Raw genomic sequence first — 18,016 nt, 5'->3', positions numbered from 1 at the left:
GTCCGTCGACAGGTAGTATTTACATCAAGCTAGCGCTTTCCAAATTGAAGACCCTGGCGGCAATCTTCAATAAATCTGTCAAAGGCTTTAGGTTCACTGACGCGTAGGCGGAGGAGGACTTCGAACCATTCTGACTCCAAAAGCCGTTTCTCCTCCTCATTTTGTCCGGATACCCATCGATCGCGAGTGTTTGAAATTATATTTAGCGTTGCACACAGAGTTGCGTTTTCTCGCCCGGGCGTTGAACATGAAGGGCATGAACTACTACTCACTTTTATATCATATTCACAACAAAGAAGTCAAACAAACCTACCTGAGTCATAAAATAGCTTTCATTCTACGCCTGTCTACCTGTCTATTGATAAATGATGACTGCTTGAAGTTGCAATGGGTGATCAATTAATGAAAGAAAAATGTTTCATTTGGGTCAAGAATAGGGTCACCTATTCCCAATTGTCCGAGACTCTCTCGGATATCAAATTTTCACGCGCCTGGATTCTTTCTTTCTTCCATATTTCAGACAACTTCCCGTGAGCCCAGAGCATGGCCGCGGTGAGACAGTTCTTGATAATGGAAGGTCTGAAGGTGGGCTAAATATTTCGGTTTTCAAAACTGGACCCATAATCAAGGATCGAATCATTTATTTTGCAGTCTTATGTACAAAATCAGAGTTCAAACAAACGCAAACCAGCATTAGCTGGCCACTATGTAGCCACTGTAGTCTGCTTGATATCTGCCGATAGGCCCTTGATGTAGGGGATACCTGTGAGCTTGAACGCACGTTCGCTCAGAACTGGATCATTAACCGGGCGGTCTCGGTTATGAGGATCGTCCTTGCCATCACGCTGAGCCACATTTGAGCCAGTGTGCTTGGCATTTGGCCAGTGTGTCGTGCCAACACGACGGTCAAAGGCATCTTTCTTCCGCAGAAGGTCATCCTGTGTAGCGTCCGCCACCGGCATGAAACATGTGTAGATGGCAAAGCGAGGCTGGCTGTTTTTGGGACTGAGATTATAATGAGGAGTACGTGAGTCCCACAGAAGAAGATCGCCTGGCTCGGCGGAGATCTTCTCCCATGTGCATCCGCGATCCTCAAGCCACTTCATGCCGCGCTCGGTGAAGCCGTACCATTCAGGGGTCCAGGCAGGAATTCGCTCTTCGTCAGCCATGTCGCGGTGGAATTCCTCGGAGAGAAGGTGACCACCACGACAAACGATGAGACCTCCATCATCAGGCCCATTCGGGAGAAGGTTGACAAGACCTTGCATGCAACGGAAACCGTGGTTCTCGGGGTTCTGGTCTTGGTGAGGCCAAGGCTTGTTGGGGGCAATATCGGTGCGGCTTTTATAACACTCTGTGTCAGTTAATTGGCTCTCATAAAGAGAGATACTTGGGATGTCATACTTAGGGAATTGGAAATTGATCGCGTCAAAGGAGACAATCAGGTCTTCATCGTCGTAAATTTTCTCAAAAGCACTAACCACACCAGGCTCACTGCGAATTCCCCACACAAAGTCTTCGTGGGGAAGGCCGTAGTGAAGGCACATTCCCTTCTCGTTAATGAGCGGAAGCTTGTCCTTGTGCACAGTGGAGAGGTCATTGCGGTCGAAGCCCAGATTGCTGTCTTATTATTAGTATCCGAGATTATGAACCGCCGATATATCCAGGACTTACAAGTTCTCCAACCATGAGTACATCTCCTCAGAGTACTTCACGGCCTTCTCGCGTGGAATGGCACCCTTGACGATAGCAAAGCCATCGCGAGTAAGATCGTCACGGAAGTCACCGTAGTGTTGATCCGTGCCATCGACGCGCATGCGACCATTGCCATGCAAGTTGGGATTGGCCGAGGCCGCCTGAGTGATAGTAGCGGTTGAAGACATCTTAGGAGCAAATTACTTTCGATTTTGCTTCGTCTTGCAACTTTCTTCCAATGTATCTTAGATGGTAGCCATGGAATAGACCAAAACGCAAAAGCTTCTTCGCGTCATTTATAAGCAACACTTGCTTCGAAAACACAAAACAGCTGACCACAAAGACGATGGCCCACCGGAGTTTGCCACGGCAAATCACTCTATCGCTGATGCTGGCCTCGATTCGTCTTCGGTTGTTGGAGGATTTCTGTGCCCCGGTGTTCGGTAAGTGGGGGAGTGGGGGTGGAGAACGGGGATTTTGGACAGCATCATGTGGACAAGGTCTATGCTGTCTAAAAAGGAATCAAATGCGTAGGTTGGGCTTCAATTGAGCGAGTTGTATTTCAAAGGTCATCAACATGCCGTTTCGTATTGTTATTGTCGGTGGCGGTATCGCTGGTTTCACTGCGGCGATTGCTCTGCGCGGACCGGACAGAATCATCACAGTTCTGGAGCAGTCAAGATTGAACAAAGAGATTGGAGCACTGATTTCTCTCCAGCCCAATGCGTCACGAATTGCTGAGAGTGTTTGGGGGTTGAAAAGCGAGTTGCATGGCGATGCCCGAGCGATCGTAGATGAGGGATTTCGTATTTACAACACCGACGGCCGGTTGGTGAATACGGTGCCCTTGTTATCGAAAAGGGAGTATGGAGGCGATCGACTTTGTTTTCACAGGCGAGATCTTCACGATACTCTGAAAAAAGCAGCAACGTCTCCCGATCGCGAAGGAGACCCGGTAGTCGTTCGTACTGCTTCCAAAGTAGTTGACTGCGATACGTTGAAAGGAACAGTCACTCTAGAAAGTGGTGAAGTTGTTACCGGTGACTTGATTGTTGGAGCAGATGGAATGTATGTCAATTCACAAAGATGCGGCAGAAAGTCCTGTATTAAAAACAGATGCAGACATAGCGCAATGCGAAAGTATGTCCTTGATACTGAGCCGTCGGCTCTACCAACAGGTCATTCCGGTACGTTGAGAGGACATGAGCTTGAAGATCACCTTGCTGACTGACCAATAGCATATCGTCTTATGGTGTGACATTCATCTTTTTTTTTGATTTGATTCCATGGACTAACTTCTCCAAGATCCCCAGCGAGGTCCTGGAAAAAGAAGCGCCTGAGTTTTGCTCCAAGATCAACCCTCGCGATCCTTTCACCTCCATGATGGTTGCCCAGAACTGTCGTCTTGTCATGGGTCCAGGTAGGCAGGGAGAGGTCTATGGAATTGTGGCTTTGGTCCCAGATGGTGAGCACAGATTTCAATCAGCAAAGGGCCCGGATTGAGTACTGATCTCTGCAGAACAAATGAATGAGGATCCAAATGCAAAGCAATCTTGGGTTGCCGAGGGCGACTTGTCAAAGATGCTTGCGACATTTTCTGAGTACCCGTCGTGGGTAACAAGCATTTTCAAGTATATGCAATCGAATATTCTTTAAACTCCATGGTATTAAGTGCTAATCCGAAACAGGCATTCTCAAGATCTTGGACTGTGGCAGCTTCGTGACTTGGTAAGTCCCCCGAGCAATTCCCATCGCCGGCTATTGTATTTCGTTAACTTCCTTTAGGATCCTCTCGATAAATGGCATAATGGCCGTTTGATTCTTATTGGTGATGCTGCCCATGCAATGTTGCCCACTCAGGGGCAGGGCGCCAGTCAGGCGATTGAGGACGCAGAGGCACTGGGCTCGTTCTTTGAAAACATTACCAATTCCCCATCCTCTGAAAGTATTTCTAAGATCTTCGAAGTATGAATCCTCTATCTACCAAACTTGGTAGGCCGCTTACACTTCCTAGGAAATTGTCCAGGCACGTTATTCACGAGTCAGTCTCATTCAAGCATACAGTCGACAGGCGGCCAAGCCTGCTACTGCCACTGACGACACCAAGAAAGTGACCATGTATGTGTCTGGAAGTCCCGATTTCCATTGGTACAACTCTAACCCCTCTCTAGGAAGCCTGATGAGTTTATGGATTATAATTGTATGTACCGCGGGGCGAAGCTGTGGAAGCAGCAGCAGGAGGTATCTACCGCCGCATAAGATAGAGATAGCTAGCCCATTAGAAGTGCCGTGAATCTCATCCTTGTGGATTTACCCCAAAATTAAACTTCTGTGCATTATTCTAGCCTGAATTTAATACCCTCGGAAATGCAGCGAATGCAGTGGATCTATCGCTTGGAATCAACCCCGCAAATCAAGTCAACCTTAGGAAGCCGACCCACCGTGGGATAACTTCGGCTTGTACTCCGTAAATGCGCTCCGCTGAGTGGCTCGTCGCAACGTGGCCCGCAAAAACCTTGCCTCCCGATAGCCATAAATCCAACGCTTTCCCCAGCTTTCCCCAGCTTTCTGAACTTGCCAGGTGGACAATCTGTGCAATCGCGTCATGGCGGACAGCCCTGAGACACCTCGTCGTTCATCTCGCAACGTTGCGCATCATCGGTGTCCTCATTGCGACAAGGCGTATGAACGGCCTGACCATCTTGCGCGACACTTGGATTCTCGTGAGTACTCAACTCGGTATTCGTGAGGTACTAGCTGCTGAAGTGGGTCGAGATCGCAACGAGCGTGTATATCAGTGTCCGACATGCCAGCGGGGTTTCAACCGACGGTAGGGATTTCGTTACTGTTTAATTAATGATTTGAATGCGAGGGCTAATGGCGACTAGAGATGTTTTGCAGCGACATCAGGCGGTCCACGAGCGAGACCTTACTGAAGGCAAAACATCGCAACGGCGGGCGAAGGAGCGAGCTATTCATGCTTGCGAGGCTTGTGCAAACGCAAAGTTGAGTTGCGATAATGAGAGACCTTGCAAGGTATGACTTCGAACTTGAAATTATTTTGCAACATCTCGGTATATCTCACAACTAACCTCTCCCAGCGGTGTCAGACAAAACAGATCGAATGCGTGGCGCGCGCACCCAGAGGCGCGCGTCGACACAGCGAGCGCATTTCCTACCCAATTTCCACTAGCATGTCTTATTCTCCACAGACCAGCGGACAAGGTCAAATGGATCCATCTACTCTCCCACAGTTCACCGCAACACCGGATTCCGGCCCTTCAGATTTCAGCGTGCCACCCGCATCTGTCTCCTACTCCGGTAGTGGTGATATTTATGATACGAGCATGACATCGCAGACAGATCTAGCACTCGATACATTTATCCCGCAGCACGAAATGCATTCATATTCTGGTCTCAACAATTTTCCAGCGTTCTTTGAACAGGTCATGTTACCCAGTATTGGGGCGGAGGACTCTTTCCAAGAGACCCAACAGCCGAGGGCGTTTGACTTCATGCAGGATACCGACTTCACACTGGCGGAATATGATATATTCGGTACCGACTTCATCCCCGATTTGGACCGCATTTTGGATACCACGGTTCCTTTTGTTGGTTTTGAGGACTCGCAGCAGTCTCTGCTCGATGATCAGGACTCGGCGCGTCTACGTGCAGCCGCGTTTCAACGGTCACTCTGGTGCGTCTACTTCTTGCTTTCCTAGCCCACCAAATACGATGAATGGAGCCTTAATATTCCCTCTAGGTTATGGGTCCCAGAAAAGAACCAGCACGCGTTCAGTGAAGAAACGAGAATACCCCTCCGAGACAGCGACAGCATTCCTTCCAAGCACCAAGATCGTTTGGAAACTCTCAAGATCCCGGGGAATCTATCTCTTTTGGCACGCGATGACATTTTCAAGTTGGTCATTCGCATCGGTGGATCGCGAGTATCTGTGGCGGCGTTTCCCTCGGCGGAATATCTCGATACCCTGATCAAAGTTGGCATTGGAAAGCGTACCGAGACAGATGCATGGATTCATCCTTATACGTTCTATGATTCACAATACCAACAATTACGGCCGGAGCTTCTGACAGCGCTAGTCGCTGCGGGTTGTGTTTGCTGTGGGCTGCCCTCGATCAGCAAGACGGGAATTATTCTCCAGGAAATTAGCAGAGTTGGTCTAGCTGAGCTTGTGAGCCCCCCCAATATTCCCTCACCGGACATTGGAACTAATGACTCCCATAGGTCGAAGACGATAATAGTGTCCTGCGAGATCTACAATACCTTCAGGCTTCGATGTTATGGATCGATATTGGGATATTCTGTGGCTATACTCGCAAAATGCAAATTGCGGAGAGTTACCTCCAGCCACTTTGCACCGTGGGCTTTTCTCTGCCCAAATGATATTTGCGCTCGTTTTTGCTGACCTATCTAGGCCCTTCGACGAGCGTGTACATTCGATCACTCGACTTATTCCACCATCACACCATTCTCTCTCGGCGACGACGATGTAGCACTACAACGCGCCTGGCATAGTTGGGTGCGACAGGAATCTCTCAAACGGTGAGCCTCACATCAGCATAGGGCTTAAATTTGATCCTCCTTTACTGACCGACCTCTTCAACAACCAGCCTCGTCTATCACCTCTTCGGCCACGATGTAGAGGTAGCAACAGCAATGAACCGACCGGCCCTCATATCCTACGCCGAACTCACTCTCCCATTCCCCGCCGCACGAGAATTATGGCTCGCCCCGACTGCGTTCGCCTGGAGGGAAATATGGACCAGTCGATACAGAATAATGACGATTTCGGAACTAAATCTGCGCGAACTACTCTCAGACCCGTCCCTCATCGGTCAAATTCCACCCGAACTCGATGCCGACGTTGCCAGAACGGCTCTTCTACATGGTTTTGCTATTCAAACCTGGGAATTCCGTCAGCAGATGCTACTCTCGCAAGGCTCTCAATCCGGCTCGAAGGCAACAACGCGTCTCTGGCTACAAAGCCGGCAGGAAGACTTGTCCGTCCTTTCTCACTACTATCCACTACCCGTCATCGCCGGCTAACTATTCCTCCTCTCTCTAGATATACAACCCTTCACACAATCCAAAACGACACTCCGAACCCACCAGCTGTAACAACCATCCTCAACGAATTTGTCATGATGTACCTCCATATCGACGTCGACGGCATCCAACGATTCGTCGGCAAGCTAGGCGAAACCGATGCCCGACGCGCCTACCCAGCTCTACGAGACTGGAGCCAGACAAAAGAAGCCCGCACCGCAATATGGCACGCGGGTCAAGTTCTCCGTGCCGCGCGCAATGTTACCGCGTACCAGTTTCGTGGATTCGACTCGCTTTCGATATATCACGCTGCACTGGTCTTGTGGGTGTATGGGGTGTTGCAATGTGGCGAGAGTCGGCGGTTGGAAATTGGGACGCCGGTTAGCGAGGGAGGTCAGCAGGTTGCGCCAGCAATTGCGTTGGATGGGGATGGGGACGGGAATGGGGAGGAGAGTCAGTTGATCAAGGGGTTTTTGGCGAGAGGGGTTGGTAGACCTGGGCTCACGATGTTTCATCCACGAGGTGCGAATGATGCTGATGTTAAGGTCTTTTGCGAGTTGAATAAACCGCGATCGGTAATGGCGGTTGCAAGGCAGGTGTTTGAGGGTAATTGTCCGCTGCCTCTTCCTGATGACATCCTCCCACCGATGATTCAGAACCTTTGCGCGCTTATTGAGGATTTGGGGAATCTCCCTTGATTGTGTGAGGTGGTTCGTGAACTTGATAGAGGGATGTGCGCGATTTTGTGAAGTAAACCTAGATGATACCCAAGGAGACTACGATTACGACAATGAGAAGCATTTTATCATGGATAAGAGTATATTGTTCCCAAATATTACTATTGATGAGTTCAAATTCAATTGTAACCTGCAGGGGTGTTATGTACAGGTGGGTGCTACACCCTCTCTGAAAGGCATCTCGCACCAACCAAATATTAGAGAAATAAAGATTAAGAAAAGTAAAGGAGTATATCTAGTTACGTAGCCCCTGATTAGTCTAGAGGAATTGGTCTGGACAACATTCGGGGGGGGGAAGAGTCACCACGCTTTTAAGAGACGCAGTGTTGTGCGTACCTCGGCTTCCTTTTTGCTTTTTTTTTTCAGATCGAAGGGTCCAGACCAGGGCATCATCCTTCTTTTTTTTCCCTCCTTTCTCTTTTTTTTTCATTTGTTGTTAACCTCCCCTTCCCCTCAATCGCACCCTCCACCTCCACTCGGCATTACATCGGCAAGTGGACGGAGATCTCCACTCACTCCACTCTTCCTCCGCATGGGGTCAACTGACAGGATAGGGAAAATCCTTCGTCTTGACTATGGAAACATCTACTATCGCTGACCTTGGGATGCCTTTATTCGTCCGTACACTTCGGCAATGATGATGGCTGTCCATCGCTCCGAGTCCCGCCCCGTCACAACTCAACTCAACTCCATACCCCCCGCACAGGCGCGTGGCTGGCACCCTCCTAGGAGCGAGAAGTATTATTAGCGCTGTTCGTCGCATCACTCTGGCTCTTCTTCTTTTTTTTTCTTTGGAGCCGCTGCGAGAAACAACTCATCAGGTCCACCTACGCATTTATATTTGGGTGGTTAGCCTTCCTGGATTTACCCATGGCGCACATCGACCAGAAAGTCAACATTGAATTTGTCGAGGATGTCGAGGCCTCGACTAAAGATGTAAAGGAGATTGGAGTCAAAGATGGTGGCCTTCTTGTCGATGCGTCTGGGGATATTCTGCGGTTGCCCGTTCCTAGTGCTGATCCCAATGATCCGTTGAATTTCACCAAGTGGGAGAAGATGGGTGTGATTGTCAGCTGCTGTTGGTTTTGTGAGTTCTCTTTTCTTTCTGTACGCATCCTGAATTTCTCTGGTTCCTATACTAACTGTTCTTTCTAGCTATCATGTCTCTCTCCGTTGTTGGTGGTCTGGGAGCTATCTTGGGTGTTTTCTTCGAGATGTACATACCTCAAGGTCACACATCGACGGAGGTAGTTTGGCTAGGAACCTTTCCGTCACTATTTGTCGGTGTGGGTGAGTGGTATACTACATGGAGTTCCGTTGTCAATTACTGATTGCCCTAGGTAATTACTTGATCCTCCCACTTGGCCTTGTCTACGGTCGTCGACCGGCTGCCATTATCTCTATCGTCGTGCTTCTAGTTGCTACGGTGGGATGCGCTGTGTCCCAAACATTTGAACAACATCTTGGACTTCGTATCCTTCAAGGATTGGCAACCGGCGCGACTGAATCAGTTTGTTCACCATCCCCTGCGACTGTGCAATATTGCATTAACTAACAGTCCACCTTAGCTGCTTCCATTGATGCTCTCCGAGGTTACCTTCGTCCACCAACGCGGTCTCATCTACGGCGTCTATTGGGCAACCCAGAACGTGGTGACCAGCGCTCTGAATTTAGCCAGCTCCTACGAAGCAGCTGCGCTAGGATGGCGCTGGTTCTACTGGGTCTATGTGATCGCCGTGGGTGTTGGTCTGTTCATAGTCATCTTCACCTGCTTCGAAACAAAGTATGAGCGTCGTGCACAGATGTTCAATGGTCACGTCGTTGTGACGGATCATTTCGGTCATACTCAAGTACTTTCCGGCGAGCAGGCGCAGGCTTATATGCAGGCGCAGGCTTATATGCAGGCGCAGCAAGATGGTGATGAGGGGATCCCCGACGAAACGAGGGCGAAGAAGACATATCGCGAGATGCTGAAACCTTGCGGCAAGCCGTCGGATCATCCTATCCGTCTGGTTCTGACATCTTGGTTTCATATGTTCGAGGCTTTCAGCTCACCTGGGATTTTGTATGCCACGCTTTTGTCTTCGGTTGTGCTCGGGTCTTCGATTGGAATGTCCCTCACCTACGACGCAGTTCTCCAGGCCTACGGCTGGCCTGCTCAGAATGTCGGTCTGATAAACCTGGGGGGAATATTTGGTGGATTTGGCGGGATGTTATACGCTGGTGTCTTCGGTGACTGGTTTATCTTGCGCATGGCGAAGAAATCTGGCGGTGTTCACACCCCGGAACATCGATTGATTCTGCTCATTTTCCCAGGTATTCTTACCGTGGTTTCACTCCTACTTTATGGTTTTACAACAGAGGGGTCGACATGGGCTGGGCCATATATGGGATGGACGCTGCTTCAGGTAGCGTTTGTCTCGGTGCTCATTCTCTCGACATCCTTCGCAGCAGAGGCCTGGGAGAAGAATCCCGGTCCAGCACTTGTTGCTGTGGTCGGAACGAAGAACATCATCTCTTTTGGGATCAGCTATGGGCTGAATCCAATGATAGAGAAGTATAGTTATCCTGCTGCGATGGGCATTCTAGCTGGTGTCTGTGCGGGTGTTTTCCTACTGGGTATCCCGGTGTACTTTTTCAATCCTGCGGTAAGTCTTGATGGATGATAAATATATTCTTCTGTTTGCTTTGCAGATAATTGAAGAACATTGCTGACACGAATACTTTAGTGGCGCCGTTATATGGAACGCCGGGAGTCGAAATAGTCACAGTGGTTGCCATCGAGTGTGAAACTTGGAATTGGCGCTTGAATATGTCTAAGAAACGTGGAACAATGTCTTTCCTGTTTGGATCACAGTTCTCATTACTATACTAGTACTAAAATGAGCATAAGATACTTCATTGTTCTACAAGTCCCAAAGTTCCAAAGTTGAATATATCAATGTTAGCCTGAGTGCCTAGACAACCTTGGAAGTACTCCACTACTAGTACTAGGCAGTCAATATTAACCAGTAGCTAAGTAGTAGTTAGTAGTTCAAGCTTATATCCAGTACCTACTAGGTAGTAATAGTAGTACTATTAGTATTACTAGTATTAATCTTCCAATGCTTACAAGGTCAACCTTGTCTGGTCCCGAGGTCACTCATCTTCCAAGGTTGGATATATATATAGAAGTAGTATGCTAGCGCTGGAGTACTACTACTAACAACTTGTTACTAGTAACAACTTTCAAGGTTGAACTTCCAAGGTTTACCTCTGAGTGCTCACAATTGCCAGTGCCAGTGGTGGATGCACCTTCCCCCCCAAGGAAAGTAGTCGCGTGACCGAACCAGGGCCAACTTCAACTTCAACCTCAACCTCAACTTCATTTCTCCCCACCATGACGTGGTATCGCCCTACCAGGAGATAAATGCCCCGGATCGTCGGTCGCACGGGGCTCCTTTCCAATCATACTTTGTTATCTTCATTCAGCGTTGCAATGTGCACAACATGCGGAGAACAGAGCCTACACCCATCCGATTTGGGAAATACATCGGTCGATCCCCCCCCCCTCTCCCCCTGGCCTATATATCCAAACATGAGCCCAATGCAATCGCCCAAGGCAGTCGAGCCCACTGATTTGTTTCAAAACTTGAATTCACCAGAATGGCCACCTTTCCTGCAATCGCCCTGCTCGCTCTGGCGGGTGGTAACGGTGTCGCTGCCATGCCAAGTTCACCAAGTTCAAGCTTAATCTCGGCCGCCCCCGGACCCACCGGAACCTCTTATCCCTCCGGTTTCGAGATCAAAAAGAGTTGGGGCCATTTGAGCCCTTACGATGATGCTCATCACTTCGGCGTCGACAAGGGGTTCCCCGTGGAATGCGAGCTCTCTCAGGTCCATGTCCTTCACCGCCACGCCCAACGATATCCCACCAGCTGGCCCACTGACGGTGGTGGCATGGATGATTTTGCCTACAAAGTCGGCAATTACTCCAAGAAGAATCCCGAGAAGAAGGTCGGCGCCGGTCCGCTGTCCTTCCTCAACGAGTGGGAGTATATCCTCGGCGAGAACCTTCTCCTCCCCAGTGGCGCCGCCACTGAAGCCACCGCCGGCGCTCTGTTTTGGAGTGAATATGGCCGCTTGTTGTATCATGCAGGCAAAGGAGATGCGATCTACGACCCCTCCATGAACACCTTTCCCAATGGTACACAGCGTCCCAAGCCCATCTTCCGAACCACTTCATACCCGCGGATTTTGGAAAGCGCTCGCTGGTGGCTGAGTATGTACCCCGTTGCTCATCATAAGCAGATTGGAAAACTGACCAAACTTAGGTGGGTTCTTCGGCAACACCGGCGCAAACAGCAGCTATGCCTCGTACGACCTGGTCAGCATCCCCGAGGAGGACAACTTTAACAACACCCTGTCGTCCACTTCCACCTGCACCAATGGATCTTCATCTGGGTGAGTTTTTCCTTTCCTATCCCCCGAAATCCGAACCATCCGAGACTGACAAGTTCACAGAGACTACTCAGCAGAGAAGTTCGTTCCAGCATTCACCAAAAATGCCTTGAAACGGTTGCAGGAGCACTTTCCCAGCGACTTCAATCTCACTGCCAACGATGTCTATGCCATGCTGAACATGTGTCCCTATGAGTACGCCACCCTGGGCCGCTCCTCATTCTGCGCCATTTTTACTCAGCAGGAGTGGATGGACTTTGAATATTCTCTCGACATGAGCTTCTATGGCAATTTTGGCTTTGGTGCTCCGAGTGGTCGAGCCCAAGGTATCGGATACGTGCAGGAGCTGGCCGCCCGCTTGCAATCTCGCTTGATCTATAGCAGCAACAGCAGCATCAACTACACCTACGATGATAACACCAAGGAATTTCCCCTGCACCAGCCCTTGTATATGGACATGTCGCACGACGACATCATCATTTCGACCCTCACGGCTCTTGGCATGGACTATTTTAAGTACGGGCCTCACGGCATGCCCGATTCCGTGCCGCATGCCGTCCCCCGCAACTTCGTCCTCCAACAGGTCGTTCCCTTTGGCGCGCGTTTGTTCTCGGAGATCTGGACATGTCCAAAAGATGCCAAGTTCAACAACCTGCAGGAAATGAAGTACAGGAACCCCGATCTCTCTGCGCATGCCGATACCACTGACTACATTCGTTTCGTGCTGAATAATGCCCCCGTCTCCACCAAAGGAATGAAGGCCTGTGAGGGCTCTGTGAACGGATTCTGCCCTCTCAAAGCTTTCGTTGACTCTGTTCCCGAATTGACTAAGGAGGCGATGTACCAGGAAGCATGCTTTGGCAACTACAACATAACTGAACAGGTTGCCAATGGCCAGCCAAAGTCGGTCTAAGTATATAAAGCGGATAGAGTATGCCGGTAGAGTGTATGGTTCAGTTCATTTCGGGATCATCGCACAAATAACACCACTTTGAACTGAGGCTGTGCAATGTACCATACGTTCATAGTATGACAATGTAGCTCCACATTTCAGAGGCCGTAGTTACAAGATCACCAAGTAGAGTTAGCATTGGTGGCGATGTCGGCAATGGGAAACTTGGTGTTCCAAGGAATAATGAACTTCGATTTCCCGCCAAGAATGGCAAGTATGTCGGCTGACACCAAGTCAGACACCAGCTACAAGATGAGAATCAAATTGATGCCTTTGGAAATTATTGATTGCTGCCAGTCCGGCTTCGCATCCCCCAATCATTCGATGTCTCGGCAGCGTGTAAAGCTTCACAAAATGCGGGAGGTGGAGAATCCCGCAGCACATTCTCGCAACTTTTGTAGCACAATCGAAATTCGACCAATTGGTGTTGAGATCGGACCGTCCATCGTTGGGACACCGATCCACTTCAGCTGTACCCCTGATTGGAGAGAACTTGCCAATGGTGCCTTGCTCGCCAAGTAAGAATGTTTGAATACTGTTTTCAGATTGCTCCTTCTCACTTCTCGGAATGACGAATACCTTATGATGACACGTTGTGATGAATGTATAATTACCAAAATCAAATTCCCTCTGAAAACTGGAAAATCGTACCCTTAGTGGCAATATTTCCATCTTGTACAATATTACTCGTATCCAGCAAACCGACCGCACCAATATACAAAATCTTAATATATTCGACATGCCATCGGATTATATCACAACCTGAATTCACGATATTTTCACGTTTCATGACCATCCTATCTCGACCTAAAATTACCGGAAGAGATAATACATGCTCAGCGCATTCGCGCCACCACAGACCTCCGAACTGTCTCCGGGACAAGCAGTACCACAGGCAGAAGTAATAGTAGCACCGTTATCAATGCTGTTACCACAGAAGCACTGAGTTCCATACTCCACACCAGCGTAGAGATAGCCATTTGACTGACATTCGGCCTGGCATTTCTCAACGGTATTACCAGCGATATTGTAGGATTTTGCAAGAGTTCGCTTGAGGGTTGTATCAGTGTAGCATCCGACGCTTTGCCAAATAGGCACAACAACGTACAAGCTAATCGCGTTGGACCCGCCACAGATCTCACTAGCTGATTGGGCACAAGGGACATTGCAGTGGGAGGAATCAATCGAACTAGCACTGTTCATGATGGCGTTACCGCAGAAGCACTGGGTACCGTATTCCAGCCCCGCGTAGAGGAATCCTGCGTCTTCGCAGGCGGACTGGCATGCCTCAACGGTGTGACCCGGCACCAGGACACTGGTATTGAGTGCACGATTGCTTGTGGAGTCTGAGTAACAGCCTAAGCTCTTCCAGCTTAGAGTGGTCGAGACTCCACAATTTCCGTAGTTTGACTGACAACCGCTGCCGCAGTGGTCGGTGTCGCTGCCACACCAGCCGAACTGAGAGCAGCAGCTCCCGAAGCTGTTGCCAGCGCAGCTAGCGGTGCCGTTATAAGCTCCGCAGACGCCATTGGTAGAGATCGAAGACCTCTCGCTGAGAGACTATTGTTCATGGATTGGATCAGCCACTTGATGTATCTGCCGGGAGGGGCAATGGACTTACGCTAAGACTAGTGGGGGTTGCAGAAGCCAGGGTAAGACCAGCGAGGAGCAAAGCGGCAATTGACATTTTGATGGAAAGGTCGAGTTTCAAGTTCCGGCTTAGTTTAGTTAAGATTGAGGGCTATGATGAAAGAGAAGGAAAAGCCAAGTCTTCCTGGGATTTATGATGCATTATATACCCATAAATGCGAAAGAAAAGGCATTCCCGTATTATCAGCTCAGCCATAAAGCACTGGAGAACGATTTGAGGTGGAAAATGCCGAGAGAGTTTCCAGCTTTGAGCCTTGTGTTCCCTCTTGCAACCAACGTAGGGAGCGAAAGCTCACAAAAGCTTGATGGAAACACTCAATTTTGTCGAGAGTTTCTACCAACAAAGCCAGAACTAGGTGTCCAGGAGGAAAAATCAAGTCAGAGGCTGGAGCCTACTGATGGTTCGTTCAGCCACATGGTGAACGTGGGAAGAAGGACGTATGATGGTGCCGTATTGGGAGTCATTTGCAGCCATTGTCAAGCCACGACATCAATTATGATGGCAGTGGACTGAAAACATGTCAGTGATTCCTGAAACTGAGCTGATTTGTCTTTTCCATTCGGCGAGGCCGGTATCAGTCACGGGAAGCGCCGTGGGCTCGTCTGGAATTTCCGTTTCTTATGTAGCGTGTTTCCATCACCAAATTGGGGCGAGATAACCATACGAAACTTGAAAACATCTATGGATAGAGCTCTCGCAGGAGGCCAAAAAAGCGAGGAGTTTGCAGGCGGTTGGTTTGCCGGAAGCAACCAGGGACAAGCTACTGCGTCGTAGAATGCTTTCTCATCTTGGTGATAATTGCGCCGGTAATCATGAGTGGTAAGCGATCTAGATTCAATGCATCGTGTAAGGTCAGATAAGGTGATCGGACTCGATCGGGCTCGACCTCATACTCGACTTCTGAGAAAATTAAAGAAAATGGGCGGGATCGTCGGCCTGATCTACCAGCGGGGAGTCAAGACGAAGAGGGCCCACTTAGTTAACGGCTACGAGGATGTTCCCTCCTCCTTCCCCTCCCGCGAGTAGCTTAGCGGCCTGAGCCCCTGTCACCGTGGCTAACTCGTAATCGCTAGTATTTTTCGGCAATGGTTCTTGCACTAGCAGTTCTCCCCGTCACTTCGCTTCGAATATTGCGGCCAGACCGCGCCCGAGTCCCTTATCACTGCTCAGACTGTTCGGCCGGCGGCTCCCATGTTCGATGGCAAAAAAGGCATTAGCATGGTTCAGGCATCGCCGATCGCCAAATCCAGAACCTGATATTACGAGGAGTCTTCGCGAACACAGGCAGGCATGGAAAGTGGTCTGTTCCATATAACATTCGGACCATAACACCCCTGGGGTCTCTGAAGTTTCCTACATCAAGTCCGATTTTTTGTTTATTGTCTTCCCCACTGGACTGAACTATACTTTGAAACCCCACAATGGAGACTACAGAGACTACCACTGAGCACATCCGTGCCTTGCACAACCCGTTTTCCACACCACCACAATTCGCGACTCCAATTGGGTCCATTCGGTCGCGAAGACCTGACTCTGCTGACAATGGCCACCCCGGTAGGTCTCTTCAAATTTAATACTTTCCTTTAGTTTCACTGACCAAAAAATTAGTACCCCCGGCTCGTCCTCGCAGGCGCTTCCGAAGTTCGCGACTGACCGGTGAATTCGAAAAGCCTTGGCTGGAGGATGGAAAAAGAAAACCAAATTGGGACAGCATTATTTTCTACACCTGCTGTACTATTGCCCTCTGTAAGTAATTTGCAGCCTTCGGCACGTTGGAACAAAATTGACCTTCCATGCAAAGGTGTTTCGGGCTATATTTGTTGGTCTGAGTATGAGAAGGTTCCCAGACATGATGTACGTGCTAATCAGTCTATTCAAACCTTAAATATTTCATCTGACCAAGAGCTTGCAGTGGTGCATGATTTTAGATGAAGACTTTAAAACTTTGGACACCGCCGTCTGGAACCACGAGGTCCAGCTTAATGGCTTCGGGTGAGTACCCACGGATTCGAGGTGTAAAATATGAAATTTGCTAACTCTTTCCGACTTTAGAACGGGTTCCTTTGACTGGACCACCACCGACTCGGAGAATTCCTACGTCGACGCCGAAGGCCTTCACATCGTCCCAACCCTGACCCTCGAAAGCACCCATTATACTGAGGCGGAACTTCTCAATAACACTGTTTTGAACTTGACTGCCGACGGTACTTGCACATACTCCGAGCAGCGTGTGTCTACCCTTGCGGACTGGAGTGCATGCGAGGTTAGAAGCAATGATACCTCCGGACAGATCCTCAACCCGGTTCGTTCTGCTCGTCTCACGACCAAAGGAAAGAAGAGCATAAAATATGGAAGAGTTGAGGTTGTTGCAAAACTAGCAAAGGGAGACTGGCTGTGGCCGGCTATTTGGTGAGGCCGACCATACCTTCCGAAGAGACGATTAGCTGACTGAAGGTAGGATGATGCCAGAGGGTTCTGTCTACGGCGAGTGGCCGAAAAAGTGGTGAAATTGACATCATTGAAGCACGGGGCAATGATGCGGAGACGTATTCCCTTGGCAACAATATTGTTACTTCAACCCTTCACTGGGGCACCACTTACCTCAACGATGCTTACCTCAAAAGTACTTCTGACTGGGGTGCGCAGCGAACCAAGTACAGTGAAGGCTATCACACCTACGGGCTGGAATGGACTGAGGACTATATGTTTACCTGGCTCGACGGTAGATTGAGGGTATGGCTCTTTATTGAATCACCTCCGCAAAACAGACGCTAACTCGACTTCTGACTCTAGCAAATCCTCTACTTTGATTTCACCAAAAACGAGAATATGTGGACCTATGGTGACTTTGCCGGCAGTACTGTGAACAAGACTGTCCCCAGTGACCCATGGAGCCAGACTGGTCGCAAGAATACTCCATTTGATCAAGAGTTTTATCTCATTCTCAATGTGGCTGTTGGTGGGACTAACAACTATTTCCCGTGAGCTTCCCATGACGGCTATTTTGGATCTTTCTAATGAGTTTGGATATTATAGGGATCAAATGGATGGCAAACCCTGGGTTGATGCGAGCAAAAGTGCTATGAAAGAATTCTACCTCGCCCAGAGCTCCTGGCTACCTTCATGGGGGACCCCCGAAGAGCGCGGGATGATCGTGAAATCAGTGAAGATGTGGGAGCTTGGAGCTTGTGCATGAGTTGAAGCCTCTTTGTTTGGGTTTTCTTTTTTGTTTATTGAACTTAATAGCAATGATGTCTTTACGTATAGATCTTAATTGGTACAATGATATTTTGAATGGCCAGTGATATAGCGAATCGCGATATAGCTTTCTAATTTTTGATCCCATACATTAACTACTTTCAATTATTCATTTTTCATCTGGCATTGAAGCTAACCAGCTTCTTGAAAAGCTTGACCGAGAAATTTAAAACTAGATCTACACGCCTTAGAGCTCCAAGTTGTTTCACAGGCTG

General features: G+C 49.1%; 7 protein-coding genes across 7 annotated transcripts; 5 read left to right on the top strand and 2 right to left on the bottom strand.

Moving 5' to 3' along the window:
• Positions 1 to 704: 704 nt before the first annotated feature.
• N7481_008674 (uncharacterized protein) lies at positions 705 to 1,883 on the bottom strand (the record flags this gene model as incomplete). The annotated part of the gene is made up of 2 exons (XM_057267893.1): positions 705 to 1,620; positions 1,675 to 1,883. 2 exons carry the CDS (start codon positions 1,881 to 1,883, stop codon positions 705 to 707), a joined length of 1,125 nt encoding a protein of 374 aa, XP_057118570.1.
• A 389-nt stretch (positions 1,884 to 2,272) lies between these two features.
• N7481_008673 (uncharacterized protein) lies at positions 2,273 to 3,954 on the top strand (the record flags this gene model as incomplete). The annotated part of the gene is made up of 10 exons (XM_057267892.1): positions 2,273 to 2,523; positions 2,590 to 2,763; positions 2,818 to 2,882; positions 2,934 to 2,947; positions 3,001 to 3,160; positions 3,215 to 3,305; positions 3,384 to 3,423; positions 3,481 to 3,660; positions 3,710 to 3,813; positions 3,867 to 3,954. 10 exons carry the CDS (start codon positions 2,273 to 2,275, stop codon positions 3,952 to 3,954), a joined length of 1,167 nt encoding a protein of 388 aa, XP_057118569.1.
• Positions 3,955 to 4,166: 212 nt separating this feature from the next.
• N7481_008672 (uncharacterized protein) lies at positions 4,167 to 7,461 on the top strand (the record flags this gene model as incomplete). The annotated part of the gene is made up of 8 exons (XM_057267891.1): positions 4,167 to 4,525; positions 4,584 to 4,731; positions 4,797 to 5,392; positions 5,459 to 5,888; positions 5,942 to 6,076; positions 6,132 to 6,259; positions 6,328 to 6,717; positions 6,783 to 7,461. 8 exons carry the CDS (start codon positions 4,167 to 4,169, stop codon positions 7,459 to 7,461), a joined length of 2,865 nt encoding a protein of 954 aa, XP_057118568.1.
• Positions 7,462 to 8,370: 909 nt separating this feature from the next.
• On the top strand, positions 8,371 to 10,265 carry N7481_008671 (uncharacterized protein; the record flags this gene model as incomplete). Its single annotated transcript, XM_057267890.1, has 5 exons — positions 8,371 to 8,587; positions 8,656 to 8,790; positions 8,841 to 9,010; positions 9,069 to 10,148; positions 10,230 to 10,265. 5 exons carry the CDS (start codon positions 8,371 to 8,373, stop codon positions 10,263 to 10,265), a joined length of 1,638 nt encoding a protein of 545 aa, XP_057118567.1.
• Positions 10,266 to 11,145: 880 nt separating this feature from the next.
• N7481_008670 (uncharacterized protein) lies at positions 11,146 to 12,853 on the top strand (the record flags this gene model as incomplete). The annotated part of the gene is made up of 3 exons (XM_057267889.1): positions 11,146 to 11,761; positions 11,814 to 11,943; positions 12,004 to 12,853. The coding sequence occupies 3 exons, from the start codon at positions 11,146 to 11,148 to the stop codon at positions 12,851 to 12,853; spliced, it is 1,596 nt and encodes a 531-aa protein (XP_057118566.1).
• An 852-nt stretch (positions 12,854 to 13,705) lies between these two features.
• On the bottom strand, positions 13,706 to 14,579 carry N7481_008669 (uncharacterized protein; the record flags this gene model as incomplete). The annotated part of the gene is made up of 2 exons (XM_057267888.1): positions 13,706 to 14,452; positions 14,514 to 14,579. The coding sequence occupies 2 exons, from the start codon at positions 14,577 to 14,579 to the stop codon at positions 13,706 to 13,708; spliced, it is 813 nt and encodes a 270-aa protein (XP_057118565.1).
• A 1,385-nt stretch (positions 14,580 to 15,964) lies between these two features.
• On the top strand, positions 15,965 to 17,739 carry N7481_008668 (uncharacterized protein; the record flags this gene model as incomplete). The annotated part of the gene is made up of 8 exons (XM_057267887.1): positions 15,965 to 16,097; positions 16,152 to 16,289; positions 16,345 to 16,397; positions 16,456 to 16,535; positions 16,596 to 16,952; positions 17,015 to 17,276; positions 17,337 to 17,524; positions 17,580 to 17,739. 8 exons carry the CDS (start codon positions 15,965 to 15,967, stop codon positions 17,737 to 17,739), a joined length of 1,371 nt encoding a protein of 456 aa, XP_057118564.1.
• Positions 17,740 to 18,016: the final 277 nt, after the last annotated feature.

Source organism: Penicillium waksmanii (genome assembly GCF_028829765.1).
Source record: "Penicillium waksmanii strain IBT 27052 chromosome Unknown utg000008l:1.0-5622682.0:1.0-5626561.0, whole genome shotgun sequence".
NCBI lineage: Eukaryota > Fungi > Ascomycota > Eurotiomycetes > Eurotiales > Aspergillaceae > Penicillium > Penicillium waksmanii.
Note: the sequence above shows the minus strand (reverse complement) of the source record. Positions and strands in the feature narration are given on the sequence as shown.